This window comes from Mesocricetus auratus, unplaced genomic scaffold, assembly GCF_017639785.1.
Source record: "Mesocricetus auratus isolate SY011 unplaced genomic scaffold, BCM_Maur_2.0 Super-Scaffold_100042, whole genome shotgun sequence".
NCBI lineage: Eukaryota > Metazoa > Chordata > Mammalia > Rodentia > Cricetidae > Mesocricetus > Mesocricetus auratus.
This window is the reverse complement of record NW_024429219.1, coordinates 2314126-2331410: the sequence shown is the minus strand read 5'-3', so window position 1 is coordinate 2331410 and position 17285 is coordinate 2314126. Positions and strand designations below refer to the sequence as shown.

Genomic DNA, 17285 nt, shown 5'->3' with positions numbered 1-17285 from the left:
TTTGTGGGGGTGGGGAGTCTCTGGAGATGAAGCCCACACCTGGCCTTTGTGTGCTTTTATACAGGCTTTATACCTTTACGGTACTCACCCCCAGATACAGGCGCTATACCTTCGAGGTACTCACCCCAAGATACAGGTGTTATACCTTTGGGGTACTCACCCCCAGATCATTCTCCTCTTCTTGAAAGTACACAGCCGCAATGGATTTCCCCCAATGGGGTGTCATTTTAATTTGATCACATCTGCAGAAACCCCAGTAAGGTCACATTCACATGCAACAAAGGTGGATCTGGCCGTTAGTAAGGATGGAATTCAGCCCACAGCACAGGTCAGACTTTCAGAAAATCAAGACGGCTTAAATGGAAAGTTAAGTGGAATTAAAACATCAGTTTTAAAGATGCTTTGTAGACAAACTAGCCTTTCATGTGGTGGGCAGTTGTGAGTGCTTTGTGGCTTACCTTGTGTGACATGAGCTAACGCCTCTTCTAACTGAGTTGAATTCCTTCACAGAACTCTTCCCTGATCTTCTGAGCAGCCCGTGTGTGCAGAATGCCCCACAAGATTGGATTTGTAGTGGTCAGCTCTTCTGGACATGAAGATGGCTTCAGTGCCCGGGAACTAATGATCCACGCACCGACTGTCAGTGGCTGGAGGTCACCAAAGTAAGGCTGGACTGAAAGCCCATCTGAGTCTGAATCCCTTACACTCTAAAACCATGAAATGCATTTCTAGTCGGTGAAAACTAAATTAAATCACTAAAACTAAAGTGCATTTGCCTCATGGAGTTCCTAAGGAACCCAGTAAGCAGCGCCGCCTCCCCCTCCACTCATGAGCACTGAGGAACTGGAGAAGTCAATCGGATGGGACAGGGCAGTAATGCAGGAGCCGCAGGTGTTGCGCTTCCTGGTCACTGCTGTCACACTGGGAGGGAAGGAAGGCCAGGCCCATGCTCCCGCCACTTCCCTCCCGAGCTCCCCATTTGAGTGGTCTTCTGCCTGTCTGCAGCTGCTAAGGGTAAAGCTTGCACTCTCTGCCTTCTGGGTTTCCCTCTGCAGAGACCTTCAACATTCGCCATGTCTGCCCTGCAAGCTCATGAGGCTTGAAGATTCTTAAGCAGATACACGAGGCTTCCTTTGTGACAGTAATTATGCAAGTCACACTCACGTGGTACTTTTGTCATTGGCATGGTATTTCTTTAAGGTCATAACTATATCCATTCAGTAACGTGTTTCCAGAGGATACCAAAGGCTATGTGTACCCCTGCCCCCCCCCCACAGAGTCACACTAGGTTTGGCCCAGGAGTCTCCTGATTTACCTGTCAGTAGTGGCTCAGAAAGGGTGTTCAGGGTGCCAGTAGGGGTGGGCACAGGGCGCCATGTCTTTCTTAAGATCTCCAGAGCTGACTGCTCCAGGCTGCACACCAGTTCCAGATGAATTGTCTTACATGTACAGTGCATAGATATGTCCTTGCATGTCACTGTATGTGTGTGGACTCAGGTCTCTGTTGACATTGCCCGGGTTGGCAGCAGGCACCTTCACCCACTCAGCTGCTTTTATTCAAAGCAAATGATTCTTACTCAAAACCAATCTGTCCCTGTCGGTGTACTTGATAAGGATGGGAGGCTTGGGGTGTGACTCACTGGGAGAGCACTCACTCCTTGGAACTGGGAGGTGAGCACAGGACCGATGTGTCAGTGGCACCCTGGCTAGCTGTGCTCCACCCTGGTTGGGGGAAGCAGCTTCACCCTTGAGCCCTAAAGGAGCCCCACCCAGTTTATGGGTTTCGTGAGTAGGATGTGAGAAAGAAAGGCCTGGCCAGCAATGAGGCTCTCACAAGCATGCACTCGCACATGCACACATGTACACACACACATGTACACACACACACACACACACACCTGGCCAGCAATGAGGATCTCACACGCACACGAGTACACAGGCACACACACACACACACGCTCACATATACGGGTCCCCGGGAGTGATGTTGATACTGGTGAGGGGAGGAGCTATGACAGCCCATCCTTTGTTTCTCGTGCCCATGGTGCTTGCCAGCTCATGTGTCAGTGCTGTCCTTCCCACACTACTGCTGAGTCATGATTGCTTGTCAGTGCTGTCCTTCCCACACTGCTGCTGAGTCATGATTGCTTGCTGTGTAGATCCCTTGCTGACAGAAGTAGTGCTCTGGCCAAGTCTTGCTTGGCACTCATACACTGTCCTGAACAAAGTTAGACGCTTCAGCTCAGCCTGCGCCTGGAGCCCTGAGCACACCCGAAAGTCACCTCCTGCTTGTTGACAGCCCGATGTCCTTTAAGCAGGCAATTCCCTCGTGTCCTCGGGGTCTTCACAGCCTAAGGTGAGGTTTGCAGGTGGCCCGCAGAGCCAGTCCACTTTAGAAGGGAGGAAGCAACACTGTCTTCTAGTCAGGTCTGGAAGCAGACCCGCTGGAAAAGGGCAGGCATTGCTCAGAAACCCACGACTGCGTTTGCTTTCAGGTTCTGCCAGTTTCCACAAGAGATTGTCCTCCAGATGGTGGAGAGGTGTCGAATAAGAAAGCTGCAGTTGCTTGCTCACCAGTACATGATCTCCAGCAAGGTCGAGTTCTACATCAGTGAAAGCTTGCCTGAGTACTTGGTGCCGTACCAAGGAGAGCGGTTCCGCAGACTGGGGTGAGAATGACACTCGGTACACGGTGACACTGAGCCTTACAGCTCCGTGGATTGTGCCTCTTGGCCTTTTGTGATCTCCCAACACGTGCCTGGGGTTTCATGTGCTTAGCAGGCAGGGGTACCGTATCTGGGGCTCGGCAGCTGCTGCTTCTCAGGTAGAAAGCTTTCCTCAAGACCGTTAATCGGAGCCTGACCCTGGAAGGGCCCCGTGGGGTTCAGTGGGGTGGGAACGGCCTTGTCCACAGTCCTTCAGGCGTGGCTTTCCTTTCAGCTATGTCTCTCTGTGTGACAACGAGAAGACAGGCTGTAAGGCCCGGGAGCTGAAGTCTGTATATGTGGATGCCGTGGGGCAGTTTCTCAAACTGATTCTTCACCAGAACCATGCCAACAAGTACAACATATATAATCAGGTAAGGTGTGTGTGTGCCTAAGACTCTGCCCTGACACCAGAGCACGTGCCCTTCCAACGCACGCGCACACACACAAGGCTCACCTCCACGAGAGGACTGCTCGGGTGTCCTCGTACATGCCCAGTCAGGGTGCTCTCATGAGAGCAGTTGTGTGAGATGCTCTCTGAAGCCAGGCTCTCCCATATGTCAACTCTGGCGTGTAGTCACAGGGCAGACAAGAGCCCCTGAGACTGGACCAGACTCAGATAAAAGAGGATGTGAAAAGGCTTCCTGGAGGTTTTCACTGCAGCTTTGTGTAATAACTTGACACCCACATGGTAGAATCACTTCCACGGTTCACACCTGTGTTTCCCTTCGCCGTGTGACTGGCAGTCTGATGTTTTGGCAGCATGATGCAGAGGAACCCTCTGAGCTGGCGGAGGCTGGTGCCCAGGAAAGCCACTTGCCTGCGGCTGGTCCAGCTGCTTATTTATTTATTTAACATCCCAACTGCAGTTTCCTCTCCCTCCTCTCCTCCCATTCTCTCCCCCCACTTTTCCCCCACCACCCCCAATCCACTCCTCTTCTGTTTCTGTTTCAAAAGGGACAGGCCTCCCGTGGGTGTCATCAAAGTGTGACGTATCAAGTTGCAGTAGGACTAAGCACCTGCTCCTGCATTAAGGCTGGGCGAGGCGACCCCCCCTAAGAGGAATTGGTTCCCAAAAGCCAGCCAGAGTGGTAGGGGCCGCCCCCCGTGAGGCTCGGGTAGAGTGCTTGGTAGAGTCCTAGAACCCACACTCAGCCTGAGTTCAGCCCCATACCTCTTCCCGCCTGACCAAGGAAGTCAAGTGTGACCACAGCCATCTTGCTTGCACACATTTGTCCCCTTGCCTCGTCTCCTAGGACAGGAGGTCACGTTGTGTATCAGGCAAATGAGTTGTGAGATGCGCAGCTGCTGCGGCATAAGGTCCATTGTAGCACAGCCTTGGGGAGTAGGAGGTATCCTCTCTAAGGATTTCTCCTTCCACCCTGTCTGCTGTGTCCGCCAGTAGGAACTGGTTAGGAACTTGGGCTATAGTGATGGGTGGGAAGGAGAGCAATTTCTCCACCAAGGGTGAAAGGTGGAAATCAGCACCTGGGCTAACGGAGCTGTGTTAATTTAGTGTTTCTCTTCCTTTTCTGGGCTAATGTAGACAGAGACCTCTTATTGGGAGATTCTGCTAAAACTCTAGGTAGCGATTATGTTTTAGAAACATATAAACCGTAGCTGCTTGGTTGAGCATTAGAACAGTAGTAATATTAACCTACTGAGCACTCCGCAGTTCCCTACATTACCGTAAACCTTACTGTCTGTGCACTTGGGGATGCACCCTCCTACCTCATAACACCACAGTCAAGAGTCGGCAATACAGCGTAAGGCATCTCAGACACTTCATACTTAATGTCTGCTGATTTAACTGTTTCTTAGGTGGCTTTGGTTGCGATAAATATCATTGGAGACCCTGCAGATTTTGGTGATGAAAGCAATATTGTAAGTATGGAAAGTATAGTTCCTAAAAAAAATAAAAGGAATTTCTTTGGGAGGAGGAATCATTAATTCTCATCATAAAATGTATCAATTCTGAAGGCCTCAAAACTTTCCTCTGGAACTTTAGCTGCCCATGCAGACAACTAGGGACACTGAGTCTTGCTGGCACCTCTCTATTAAACAGTTGTAAAATTAAGATTTGTTTTGTCCTTTGTTTGCTGAGAGTCTAAGAAGATGTTTTGTTCCCAAAGACCTCTAGAGAGAAGCTGATTGACCATTACCTGGGCCATAGTTCCCACAATGAGGACCCAGCCCTGGAAGGAAGTTTTGCTGGGTAAGACTCCTCCTATTTCCTTCACAAGATACTTCATGACTCCTCGGCCATTCCAAAGGGTTCGAGGTCTCGGTGAGCTTTAGGTCAGGTGAGCAGATAAGCCACTGGTTGGGTTGTCTGGTGTCTGTGCAGGGATTTAGGTGGCTGCTTATCCTGCTCAGCTCCATTGCTGCATTCAGAGAGGCTTCATACAGTTCTGTGTGTTCTGTGCGTTCATACAGTTCTGTGTGTTCTGTGCGTTCATACAGTTCTGTGTGTTCTGTGCGTTCATACAGTTCTGTGTGTTCTGTGCGTTCATACAGTTCTGTGTGTTCAGTGTTAGCAGTGTCCCTGAGAACAGTGATGAGTTGTCAATGTGCCTCAGCTCTCAGGCTCTGCTTCAGAGTCCTGAGCCTGCTGGAGAGCCAGATGTACCCTCAGCTGTGTCACCTCTGCTTGGCTTCTTCCTGGTGGCCACACCAAAGCCTGAGTCTACAAAGCAGCCACAGCACCCAGTGGTGTGCTCCGCCTTCAGTGGTGGGGCATGCTGTGTCTGGCCTGTGAAGTGTGAGTTTCAGTGCTGAAATCCATTGTGTAAGAACCTGACTTGTTCCTGGTGTTCTACATAAGAGTGGGTGTGCTTCTGCCCTAGAAATTCTGACTATGGCACCATGGGACTTTTTTTTTTGATGATGTTCTTAAAAATATAACCTTTGTATTATTTCTGGGACATCATGACAAACTGGTATAAAGTTGTAAGCATAGTGTTGAGAGTTAATATGCGGTATGCGGGGAGAACATGTATGTCATGTCAACCCTGACGTTACTGGATGGAAGGGATGTTCATAGCTGCTGCAACTGTCCATCAGAAGCTGGACTGGAGGGCAAAGGGTCTGATCAAAGGGGGTATGGGGTGGCAGAAAGGAACCTGGGGATTTTTGAGCTCATTATTATTCAAGTTTTCCTACTAAATTCTTTGTGACAAATCATATTTAATTAAACTTTACCGATATGTGAAATGCCCGAGTCACAGCTTGTATGTGGCTCTCGTGTTGCAGCCAGTGCAGCTGATGTGAGGCCCTGGAACTGGCGCTCAGGCCCTGCTGTGTGGTCCCGACACTTGCTGTCACTGCACTTTATAGCCCAGAGGGAAGCTCATCGCTGCCATGCTGTAAACTTTAACAGTGGTGGCTGTGATCACATGGTCATGGACGCCGAGTTTACCTGAGGCTTTGCCTGATACACAGCTCAGTGAAACACCAGAGCAGGAGCCCCAGAGAGCTCACGGCCGCAGCCTGACCAGCCTGTCCAAGTCTACAGGAGCCCCCGGAAGCGATGCTGGGACCTTCTTTCCTGTGTATTCAGCATGAGCTCTGGACTCTCCTGACCTGAAGGGTCGTTTTCTCTCCTTAGGAGATCGGACTACATCTCTCCACTTGATGACTTGGCCTTTGACATGTACCAAGACCCTGAAGTCGCACAGATCATCCGCAGGCTGGATGAAAAGAAACGGGAAGCTGTCAAGAAGGAGCGCTATGACCACGCAAAGAAACTGAAGCAAGCCATCGCTGACTTACAGAAGGTACAGGTTCTGGGCCTCCTCCGCACCACCCCAAAAAGCGCTCCTGACGGCTGAGGGGCAGACGGGGAGTCAGAATCGCAGGCAGGTAGAGTTGGGGCTGGGCAGGCACCTGGAAGGTGACACTGTGGAGCTGGAACCAGGCCTTGCTGCTCCTCTGGGTGGGGCTGGGCTGTCCTGGCCTGTGTGGAGCTCCTGAGGACCCTGTGTGGAGACAGCACGCAGGACAGATCCCTCCCACCCACAACTGTCCTGTGAGCAGATGCCCATGTGTGTGCCACAGGTCGGTGAGCGCCTGGGGCGCTATGAGGTGGAGAAGCGCTGCGCCGTGGAGAAAGAGGACTATGACCTGGCCAAGGAGAAGAAGCAGCAGATGGCACGCTACCGTGCCCAGGTGTACGAACAGCTGGAGCTGCATGGCCTCCTGCAGGGCGAAACAGAGGTCAGGGTGGGCCACAGGGTAGGGGCCCGTGGGAGAGAGCGGAGGGCTAATCAGAGTTGTGCTCACTTGGGGGCTAACGCAGGCACTCCTCGCCACGTGTCACGACCCCTTGCCCTTCATCTCTCCCACAGATGCAGAGACCCTTCGCTTTGCCCCTCCAGCCCCTTGCATCTCCCAGCAGCCCCCAGCACTGGAAGACAGTGTCCTCACACCCACGCACAGAAGAGCTGGTACCAGAAGACACATTTGCAGGCCCTGCCCTCCAGGAAAAGCCTTTGGCCTACACCTTGGCATCTTCTCCTCGGCATTTAGCAGTGGACCAGCCCCCGCCTGCTGCAGGCCCTGCGCCTAGGAGCCATGTAAGTTTCTCCACTCCGGCGTGACTGTTAGAGCGGCATCACTGAGGACCTGGGCTGTCCTGGGTACTAATCCTAAAGCACAGGTGCATGCCTGCCCCCAGGGCCAGTCCTCCTCCCAAATCCAGAGGGACCTGGGAAGATAGCAGAGCACAAGCAAGCTCTGTCCACTGGCCACATCCCTCGAGAGGCACATCTGGAACCCATCCTGCCTGGCCCTCTGGGTCTGCCCCGTCGTCTGTGGGCTCACAGAGTCTTATCTTTTGAGCCCGTGATTCTCCTGTAAGAAGCCTTGCTTCAAGGAATGAGAGAGCACATGTAAAATGCCCCTACCTGAAGCTCTCAAGCTGAGGCGGAATTGCTGCCAGTTCAGCTTGGACTGCATAGCAGGTAACAAGACCCTGAGGGCATTAAGAGTGAGGTCCTGTCTCAAATGGGTAAATCCCCTATACATACTTTCCCAGATAGCGCCTCAGCCATGTATCCATGGTCAGTTGCCTGTTAGAACAGCATCGTAACAGGAAACCTGAGTCAAGCTGGGCTTTTTATTGACTGTTAAGCTAGGAACGCAGTAGATTCTGCAGGTTCCAGGACTGATTTGACTCAAGAGCTCAATATTGTCATCAGAAACCTCATGTCTTCCTATCGCTTGACATCCCGACTCCTTGTCTCCCTAGGCTGCCTGCTATCACAGCAGCACATTTTGTCAGCAGGTCCTCACTTCAGTCCAGTAGGTCAGCTGGAGTCACACGCCCCAGCCTCTGGAGCAGCAGCGAGGACAGAGGAGGCCTCGCCAGAAGGGGCCTTTGCCCACGTGTTCACCTTAGGGTAGCGATGCTCCTGTGACCTGGTCTTCCATGTTGTCTCAGGGTTTCACACAAGTGACTGCAGACTTTGAGAAGTTTATTCTCACCCATGTGCACTTGCCTACGGTCTCAGTACCGTGTGTTCCAGGGCCCAGGCAGGCGTGCCCTCCACGCTCTCACTCTGCTGTGGACTTGTGGGTTTGGTTCTGTGCCTTTGTCTCTGACTAGATGAGGCTGTGAAGGCAGAAGGTCCATCCTCACTGCCATGTGGGCACCAAGAGCAGCGCCTGGTGAGCCAGATGCTGGAGGACAGAAGACTGGGGTGGCAGCTGCCTCATCAAGGAGCACCACAGAGGAAGCTTGTCACAGATCCCCTTACTGGGAAGCTGTGTTGGGCCTGAGCTCCCAGATAAGAAACGTGTTTACTGCTCTATGTAATGCAGTATGTCAGCAAACGCTAGTCTGGAAAATAATGGGATGACCCTTCCTCCTGTCCTTTGTGTCAGTTGAACTGAAGTGGCTGCAGGTGACCAGTGTCTGAGCTGAATTTGTGTGCTGGTCATGAGTTTAGACAGGAATGGAAGGCTTTGTCGCATTTTTCCAGTTATAACCCTCTTGTGGGAATTATTCTAATCTGATGTTACTTGTACTCAGCAGAGTTAGCCCTTTGGACTCTGGCCCATCAGTGTGCGGAGCAGTCATCCTGGGCAGAGCCCCTCCCTACCCACAGCACCCTGCTCACTTCTGCTCACCCACAGGTAGACGCCCTGCCCTACGATGAACGGCCTCTTCCTGTTACTCGAAAGCAGCTGGGGGAAGCACCTGCAGAGCCAGAAGTGATAGAGGCAGACAGCAGTGACGTCCGGAGACGCGGTATCTCAGGGGAGCCAGAGCCCTTGACAGAGAAGGCCTTGAGAGAAGCCAGTTCTGCCATCGACACCTTAGGCGAAGCCTTGGTAAAAAGGAAAACCAAGTTATACACATGCATGGCGCACGTGTGTGCATGTACCCACAAACAGAGCACAACATAAGAAGCTTTGTTTAACATGCGTGCTAGTGTGTGTGTGTGTGTGAGTGCGTGTGCACGCACACACGCGCACACATTCATGTACATCCTGCCATTCACATGTGGAGGTCTCGGATCTTAATATCCATTAATATCCATTAGCACGGGTCTACCTCTCATTCTGCAGAGGGCTTCCTACTATAAAAGAGTTCTAAGTGCAGGATGGCAGTCTGAGGTGGCTGTGTGGGGCCAGACAGTCTGCCTCCTGAGGCGAAGCAGGACTGCTGTTTCCTGGCAGGTGGCTGGGGCCTATTCCAAGACGTGGTCCTGCCGAGAAGACGCACTGCTGGCATTGTACAAGAAGCTGATGGAGATGCCTGTTGGAACCCAGAAGGAAGATCTGAAAAACATACTCAGAGCATCTGTCTTTCTCGTCAGAAGAGCCACAAAGGACATTGTGACCGCAGTAAGTCCCTCTGCCTGCTGCCCTCGGGTCATTGATGTAACCGTGACTTAGCTTTCAATGAGGCCAGGAATGAGGGTCCTCCAGCAGGGGGTGCGCCCCAGGTGCCAGGGAAAGAGGCAGGTGGGAGATGCTGTCCTCACCTGGGCGCTTCTTCCCGCTCTGCACGGCCTCTGTTTTCCCTCAGACCTCAGCAGATGTGTAGACCAGCATTCAGCTCTCCTCGTTTTTCTTGAGACTTGAGGAGCTGGCAAATTGTATTCCAAAAAAGAAAAGTTGAGGGCTGGGTGTCTCTCAGGAACGGTGAGCTGGCATCGCATGGTCAGGAGGGTCAGTGAGGGCCGCAGTGAGAGCAGGGCTCGGGTGTGGGGTGCTGTTCTCGGAAGTGGGTTATAGTATAGCATTCACACTTGTTGATTTCCTATTTCCTCCTGGACTCCACCACTGCAGTTCATGCGTGTAACCTCATTTTCTTCAGGTCTTTCAGGCTTCATTGAAACTGCTGAAAATGATAATTACGCAGTATATTCCTAAGCACAAGCTGAGCAAACTGGAAACAACGCACTGTGTGGAGAGAACCGTGCCCCTTTTACTCACCAGAACCGGAGACTCCTCTGCTCGCCTCCGCGTCATAGCTTTGAATTTCATTCAGGTCTGAACTTCCCCATCACCTTGTGACTGTCTGGCTCTGCCTTGCAGGGCTCGCTCTGTACACCAGAGCCTCAGACACCTGCCGCCATGCTCCCCTGGAGCTGGGGAGGCGAGCTCAGTGTGCACACAGGCTTTTGTTGCTGTTTTGCGACATTCTGGAATGCTGGCTGGACTTGAGCTCACCGTGGAGTTCAGGCTTTTTCCCCAAGTGCTCGGGTTCAGGCACAATTCCACACCCAGCTTATTGGAGATAAAAATAATGAATATGTAAAGCTAGGGAGACAGCTCAGCAGTTAAAGTGGTTTCTGACTCATAGTTAAGATCCTTTCAACACACATAAACACCAAATGGGCATAGCGCTCCCCTGTTATCCCAGCCTTGGACGATAGAGATAGGTCCATGGAGCGAACTGCCTAGCAAGACTAGCCATGTTGGCAGTCTCTGGGTTTGATTAAGAGACACTGCCTCAAATAAGGTGGGCTAGCCATGGAGGAAGACTCCTGAAGTCAGCTCGGGCCTCCACACATGCCAGGATGCATGGCTGTGCACACACCCCATTCACATGAACACAGAAAGGGCAGGAGCAATGGCTCAGTGGGTAAAAGGTGCCCCTGCCACCAAGCCTGACAGCCTGAGTTCAACCCCTGAGCTGGGCCCAACGGTTGAAGTCTGAACTCCCGTGAATTGTCTTGTGACCTGCCCTCTCCCTCTGTGTGTGCTCACACCCACACACGTGCACAGACAACAAATGGAGTGCAGTCACCTAGGACTGCTAACGAGAAAGGGGAAGAGGCTCCTGACACAGATGTATGAAGCACTGTGAAAATGTGTGCGGCTTTATTTAAGTCAGCCGGTGAACACATCTGGTGCTGGAAGCTTGTTTTGTTTTGTTTTTCTTATTATGAGACATGGTCTCATGTAGCCCTGGCTCACCTGGAATCTGCTGTGTAGCCAAGGGTGACCTAGAACTAGATGAGGTGTTTGTGCTTGACCTCCCAAGCACTGGGATTACAGGTGTGCACTGCCCCGCTGATTCAGGGATCCTTAAGCTCCGTATCTGGACTTGAAAAATCTTTAAAATTTCTTAAGGTTTGATGCAAGTTTTATGAGTGCATACATCTGTCTTAGAACTTTTGTCATTCTTCGAAATGTAAAGAATCTCAGACCTGGCTTTATTAAGAAATTTAATTTCCAGGGAAAACAAATATGGGGGTGGGAATAAGAATAGACGTGCTGCCGAGTGCTCGTAGCATGGAGCTTGGGCGGGGTATGACCCGTAAAAAGTTGTGTCTGCCCTTGAAAGACAGAGGCAGGAGGGTTTCAGTGAGTCTCAGAGCAAATGGAAATGTGTATTGCTTCATTTCTTTCCCATGTGTGAAGCCGGTTTTTGTTTTCCTTAAGAGACAGGGTCTGCCCGTGTCACCCAGGTCACCCTCCTTCTGAGCACAGGTGCTCCTTCCACCTCAGCCTTCCCGCAGCCAGAACTGCAGGAGTGTGCCACCACACTCAGCCCGTGTTTAATGCTTGCTTTAGGACAGTTTTACCATGTAGCCGTGTTACCCTGCACTCACAGTTCCTCTGCCTCGACTTCCCTGGTTCTAAGGCTCCAGGAGCGTGCCTCTCTGGCTTTCCCTGTTATTTTCTGGGAAGTATAAAGTTCCCTCACCACCTGAGGTAATCCTGTGCCAAATGTTACCAGACAGGTCTGGAGAGACGGCCCAGTGAAGAGTGCTTGCTTCTCTTTCTGAGAGCTGCACTTGAGTTCCCAGAACCTATGTATGGTTTCTCACACCCTCCTGTGACTCCAGCTCACAGGATCCAGTGCCCTCTTCTGGCCTTCAAAAACACCTACACCCACATGGCATATTACACACAGACACATAGCGCAAGTGCACACACGTAAATAAAAATGAGCTTCCAAAGTCGTCAGGTTAACTGCCCCTGAGCCTCCATGTTCAGGCCCACTTGTTATTTCAGGATGCTGCTGTCCTGGCCTCTGGAAGCCATATTTACTGTGCCTCTGTCCTTTGTATCTGAGCCATCACTCATGACCTAAATACAAAGAGAGATTGTGACTACATGATTTGGCAAGTTCAGGGATGCCTAAGCTACTTAGTGAGACCCCGTCACCTAACAATGGAAGCAATAGATGGGACTTTTACTCTAGTCCCATCTATTGATCATATTACCAGAGAATCATTGACACCCAGTGCTAAAGTTCTGTCTCTGAGCCTAACTTCTTTCCAAATTTTACATTCAGAAAAAGGTTTTACTGACACTGAGAAACACCTGCATCAGAAGCCTGCAGACTCTCGTGTCATCTCGTCTGCTTCAGATCTGTGGTTCTGCCTCCTCTCTAATTGTTTCCAAGATACCCCAGCTCCCACTCGTAATTCTCTTGTGGCCTGTCACTGTCCCTTCACTTGCTAAGTTGTACTGAGTCACCTCCAGCTCCTTACCTGTAATAACTAACAAATTGTGCTCCATTTGTAGGAAATGGCCTTGTTTAAGGAGGTGAAGTCTCTCCAACTCATTCCGTCCTACCTGGTGCAGCCACTGAAGGCCAATGCTTCTGTTCATCTGGCAATGAGCCAGGTGGACCTTCTGTCCCGGCTGCTGAGAGACCTGGGCACTGAGAACTCAGGCTTCACCGTGGACAATGTGATGAAGGTGAGCCAACCTTGTGGCACGTGACACTTAGAGCAGGGCTGTCTAATCGGTGACTGAGCCAGGGAGCGTGCGGGATCATCCAGGATCTCCTGCTGTCTCTTCACTCATTAGTGGGAGCATAGCATGCACATCCCTCTCCACGGCGGGAGCAAACCCTGAGAGTCATTCTTTGGGGTGTTGACTGAGGGCTCCCCTAGCAGGCACAGAAGCCCAGGTTCAGTCTGCAACACTGCACACTCCTGTAATCCCAGCACTAGGAGGTAAGCCCAGGTTCAGTCTGCAACACGGCACACTCCTGTAATCCCAGCACTAGGAGGTAAGCCCAGGTTCAGTCTGCAACGCTGCACACTCCTGTAATCCCAGCACTAGGAGGTAGAGGCAGGAGTTCAAGATTATCACTGGCTACAGAGTAAGTTTGAGGTCAGACTGGGCCATATAAGATGCTGTCTCAAAAAAAAAAACCTGAAAAACAAAAAGTGATTTGCTTAAGAATGCATCAGAGAGTATAAACCATGCCCACCTTGGTCTCCTGCCTGGGTCACTGCCAGACACTTGTTTCATGACTGAGCTCCGCTGCCCATGGCACAGGACAGGAGTATGTGGCCGAGTCTGCAGTGAAACAGAATCGTCCGGTGGGACACTGACTGGCTGCCCTCAGGTTCAGCGCCACCTGATGACACGAAAGAAAGGAAGAGAGGGGTACAGGGGTGACTGCAGGAATGGATGAGCAGGACCATGGGGTTGCTGTGCGTGCACACTGGATACAGAGACAGAGAGGCTCATGGGAAAGGTGGACCAGAGTCTGTGATGTAAGAGTACAAGAAGCACGGGCTGGAAGGAGGTGAGGAGCCAGTGTGGAGTCAGATGTGACGGTGAGCAGCCAGGGGTAGGGAGAGCCTGAGTGGCGCAGGCTGAGCCTTCAGAAGTATGGGGTAGCATGAACATGAACCAGCCATGCCGACTCATATTGTGGCCTGATTGTTTGACGGCACCACAGTGCAGTGAAAATGAAAGATGTAGGAGGTGGCTCTCAGCCCTCCTAACGCTGGGACCCTTTAATACAGTTCCTCATGCTGTGGTGACCCCCACCATAACTAATTTTGCCACCGTTATGAATCGTAATGTACAAATCTGTTTTCTGATGGTTGTTTGGGGGTCGTGACCCACGGGTTGGGAACCGCTGACATAAAGTGAGTGAGCTCAGGGTCTGGAAAGCATGGTCCGAGCACCCATGGAGCAGAAGCCCCAGGGGGCACATGGAGGTCAGAGGGTGGCGTCAGTCAGTGCTCTCCTTCCACTGTGGGTGCCAAGGCCAGGACTCAGGCAGTCAGCCTCGGGACAGGGTCCTGGCTGGCTGAGCCATCTCGCTGATATTTTTGGTGGCATGTACAATTGCGTGCTAGGGACAGAACCTGTGGGTATGTTAGATCGGTGCTCTTAACACTTGCTGGATCCCCAGCACCCTGCTCACAGTGTTAAAACAACAAACCCTGCATACACACACAGCTGTGCACACACACGCTGTGCAGGGTGACAGCCCGGGCAGCAGCACATTCCAGCTGCACATGAATGGGAGCCTCCAGGCAGAGGCAGAAAACAGCCTGGGGAGCCAGACAGAAAATAACCCCACAGAAGTGTTACCCTCCTTGGCCTGCATGCGGCATCCCTGAGGTTGTGTTAGTCCCTTTATAATGGTGTATTTCAAATATGAGTGTGTGGATGGACGTAATTAAAGAGAGCCTCACAGCACACAGTGGCAAAAGCCGAGCATAGTGCTGGACTGAGTGTGCTGTGTGCCAGCACCTTGGAGAGACCTGCAGGTGTGTGGCTCCCTCTGCACCTGTCTCCTCTTTGCCTTGCCCTTACTTTCCACGTCTCAGGGTACACCTGGGTCGCTGTTGTTCTGGGAGAAGTTAATTTTGTTGTTAGAAAATCAGTAGCAGAGCTGAGTTGCTTTCTTTGCAGTTTGCACTGAGCGCCCTGGAGCACAAGGTGTATGAGGTACGAGAGACAGCGGTCAGAGTCATCCTGGACATGTACAGGCAGCACCCAGCCCTCACCCTGGAGCACCTTCCTCCAGAAGACAGCAGCACACGCAGGAACCTTCTCTACAAAGCCATTTTCGAGGGGTTTGCTAAGATAGATGGCAGGCCGACAGAGGCCGAAGTCAGGGTGAGTTGACCTTCATGAATGGGGGGCACTGCAGTCTGTTTAAGAGTGGCATGGAACATGGACCAGCCATGCTGACTCATGCCGTAACCTCAGCATTGGGAGACTGAGCTAAGAGGATTGCCGTGCCTACCGGACAGGCCGGACTAGGAAAAAAGAAAGTCAGAGGAATAACAGTGCTACTTGAGACATGAATAAACGGCCAGTTTCCTTCTTAAGGAGCCCCATGTGGAGAAGCACGGGCCGCAGTGAGAAGCAGGTTCCCGATCTATGCTCCAGCCTGTCGGGGCCCCACCCTGTCCGGGCCCTGCCTGTGAGCCGGGAGATGTGAGAGCAGTGCTTCCCTGTCTGGGAGAGCGGGGTTAAGGATGCACAAACCTTGAGTGAGCCACTGAAGAATTTACTTTTAACCGGAGTTACAGTCATATCCAAATTTAAATGCTGTGATTTGTCTCCCAGTGTCTGAAGCTACCCCCAGAAAGTTCTTCTAATGTAAGAAAAACATTTTTGACCAGGCCCAGAAAAGAGCAGCCACGAGGGAAGCAGAAAAGCAGAAGAGAGAAGAGATGAAGGCTCTGCAGGGCCAGCTGGCGGCACTGAGAGAGACCCAGGCTGGAGCCCAGGTCAGGATGCCAGCCACCTTCGCCTGCGTGTGTGGGGTGCTGGGGCGATGCAGATGGTGTCCGTCCGTGTGAGTTAGTAGCCAGCTCTGTTGCTGCTGTGAGTTTTGAGGGGAACCTTCTGCCTGCCCACCCTCAAGATGGCTCAGGGGGGTCTCTGCTGCCAAACTGATGACTGTGTTCAGTCCCTGGGACTCGTGGGATAGAAGAACTGACTCCATAAAGTGGTCCTCTGCCCTCTGGACTTGCAATGTAGTCTGCCCGTGCTGCCGCCCCACACACGCATGCCCACAAATTCAAGTAATATTTAAAATGTAAGAGGGCAGAGTGTTAAGGAGGTCCACAGTCCCAGATGCAAAGCTCAATCTTGTAAGGCGCACTTGGAGCCTGACTCCAAGCTATTTGTGCCTATGGCGCAAGTTCCAAGATGCTGTGAGGTGGGCAGAGGTCTCACGTGCTGCTCTCTACACAAGCGAGAGAGAAGAAGCAGAGAAGCGGAAACACGTCTACAGTGTATTTGCCCAAGAAGGGCTGACGGTCCCCAGACCTCCCCACCAGCGCCAGTATGAGAGCAACAGTAAGGAAAGGGGAACGCAGGGGGAGGCTGGAGCTGGCCACTGCCTTTCCCTGGCGCTCTGCGGTGCCTCCTGTCCCATTGCAGCCTGATGGTAGCCATCAGCAGGGGTGCAGCCCATGCTGAGTATTTTTCCTACTAGCTTACAGGTGTGACAAACTAGAGGCTCTCTCCAGGTCACAAGGACATGGCCTATGTTGATGGGGTTGGTGGTCACTCGACAAACAGGAATGAATGGCAGTCACCTGTAGAGGAGATTGGTAGCTTTGGTATGTGTGTGTCTGTGGAATGGTGGAGCTAAAGAGAGCAGCAGGAAATGCTGGAGTTGTTTTGTTGTTGTTGTTGTTTTAACATGGAGACTCACAGTATAGCTCAGGCTGCCCTAGAACTCATTTCAGTAGCCCAGGCTGGCCTCAAATTTGTGACCCTCTTGTCTCTGCTTAACAAATGCCAACTTCATAGGTGTTCACCACCAGGGTTGGCTCAAAAAGATTGCTGATGACCCTGTCATAGCTGTGTGGAGCTGAGTGTCTGCAATTACAACACTGAAGAAGCTGAGGCAGGAGGATTGCAATGTTGAGGCCAGCCTGGGCTACACAGAGGAGACTGTCACAGATAGGTACGTAGGTAGGTAGGTAGGTAGGTAGGTAGGTAGGTAGACAGATAGATAGATAGGACTGTCATGAATAAAATAAATAAATAGGAAAGACATGAATTCTATTATTCTTTGATAGAAATATCAAACAAAATCTAGACATGCACTTTGAGGTTAGTGTATGCTGGGTAGACTGCAGCTCATAGACACAGTTTGCTCCTGACCCTTTCTCTTTGTGTCTTAGGAGAAGGAGGATGACTCCATGAAGATCAAGAATCAAGGTGAGCAAATTCCAGTCGGGGCAACTCAACCTGAAATCCCTTTCTTTGCCAAGCATGGTGACACACCTTTAATCCCAACACTCAGAGACTGGAGGTTTTCTTGTGAGTTTGAGGCCAGCCTGGGCGACATAACAAGTTTCAAGCCAGCCAGGACTTCATAGTGAGACTATCTTG

General features: G+C 51.6%; 1 protein-coding gene across 5 annotated transcripts in view; it reads left to right on the top strand.

Annotated features, from left to right (window-relative positions):
• The window catches only part of Cep104 (centrosomal protein 104), a 32537-nt gene that overhangs the window by 3559 nt on the left and 11693 nt on the right, over nucleotides 1–17285 (top strand). For all 5 annotated transcript variants that reach the window (XR_005872891.1, XM_005079260.4, XM_013120060.3 and 2 more), the window contains 15 exons: nucleotides 511–662; nucleotides 2496–2669; nucleotides 2941–3079; nucleotides 4527–4589; nucleotides 4838–4920; nucleotides 6313–6481; nucleotides 6762–6920; nucleotides 7052–7279; nucleotides 8841–9038; nucleotides 9387–9554; nucleotides 10030–10203; nucleotides 12696–12872; nucleotides 14838–15044; nucleotides 15557–15664; nucleotides 17075–17111. Coding sequence is in view for 4 of the 5 variants with exons in the window: in XM_005079260.4 (XP_005079317.2) it covers nucleotides 550–662; nucleotides 2496–2669; nucleotides 2941–3079; nucleotides 4527–4589; nucleotides 4838–4920; nucleotides 6313–6481; nucleotides 6762–6920; nucleotides 7052–7279; nucleotides 8841–9038; nucleotides 9387–9554; nucleotides 10030–10203; nucleotides 12696–12872; nucleotides 14838–15044; nucleotides 15557–15664; nucleotides 17075–17111 (2197 nt within the window). In the remaining variant the exon portion in view is untranslated. The remainder of the gene's footprint in view (nucleotides 1–510; nucleotides 663–2495; nucleotides 2670–2940; nucleotides 3080–4526; nucleotides 4590–4837; nucleotides 4921–6312; nucleotides 6482–6761; nucleotides 6921–7051; nucleotides 7280–8840; nucleotides 9039–9386; nucleotides 9555–10029; nucleotides 10204–12695; nucleotides 12873–14837; nucleotides 15045–15556; nucleotides 15665–17074; nucleotides 17112–17285) is intronic.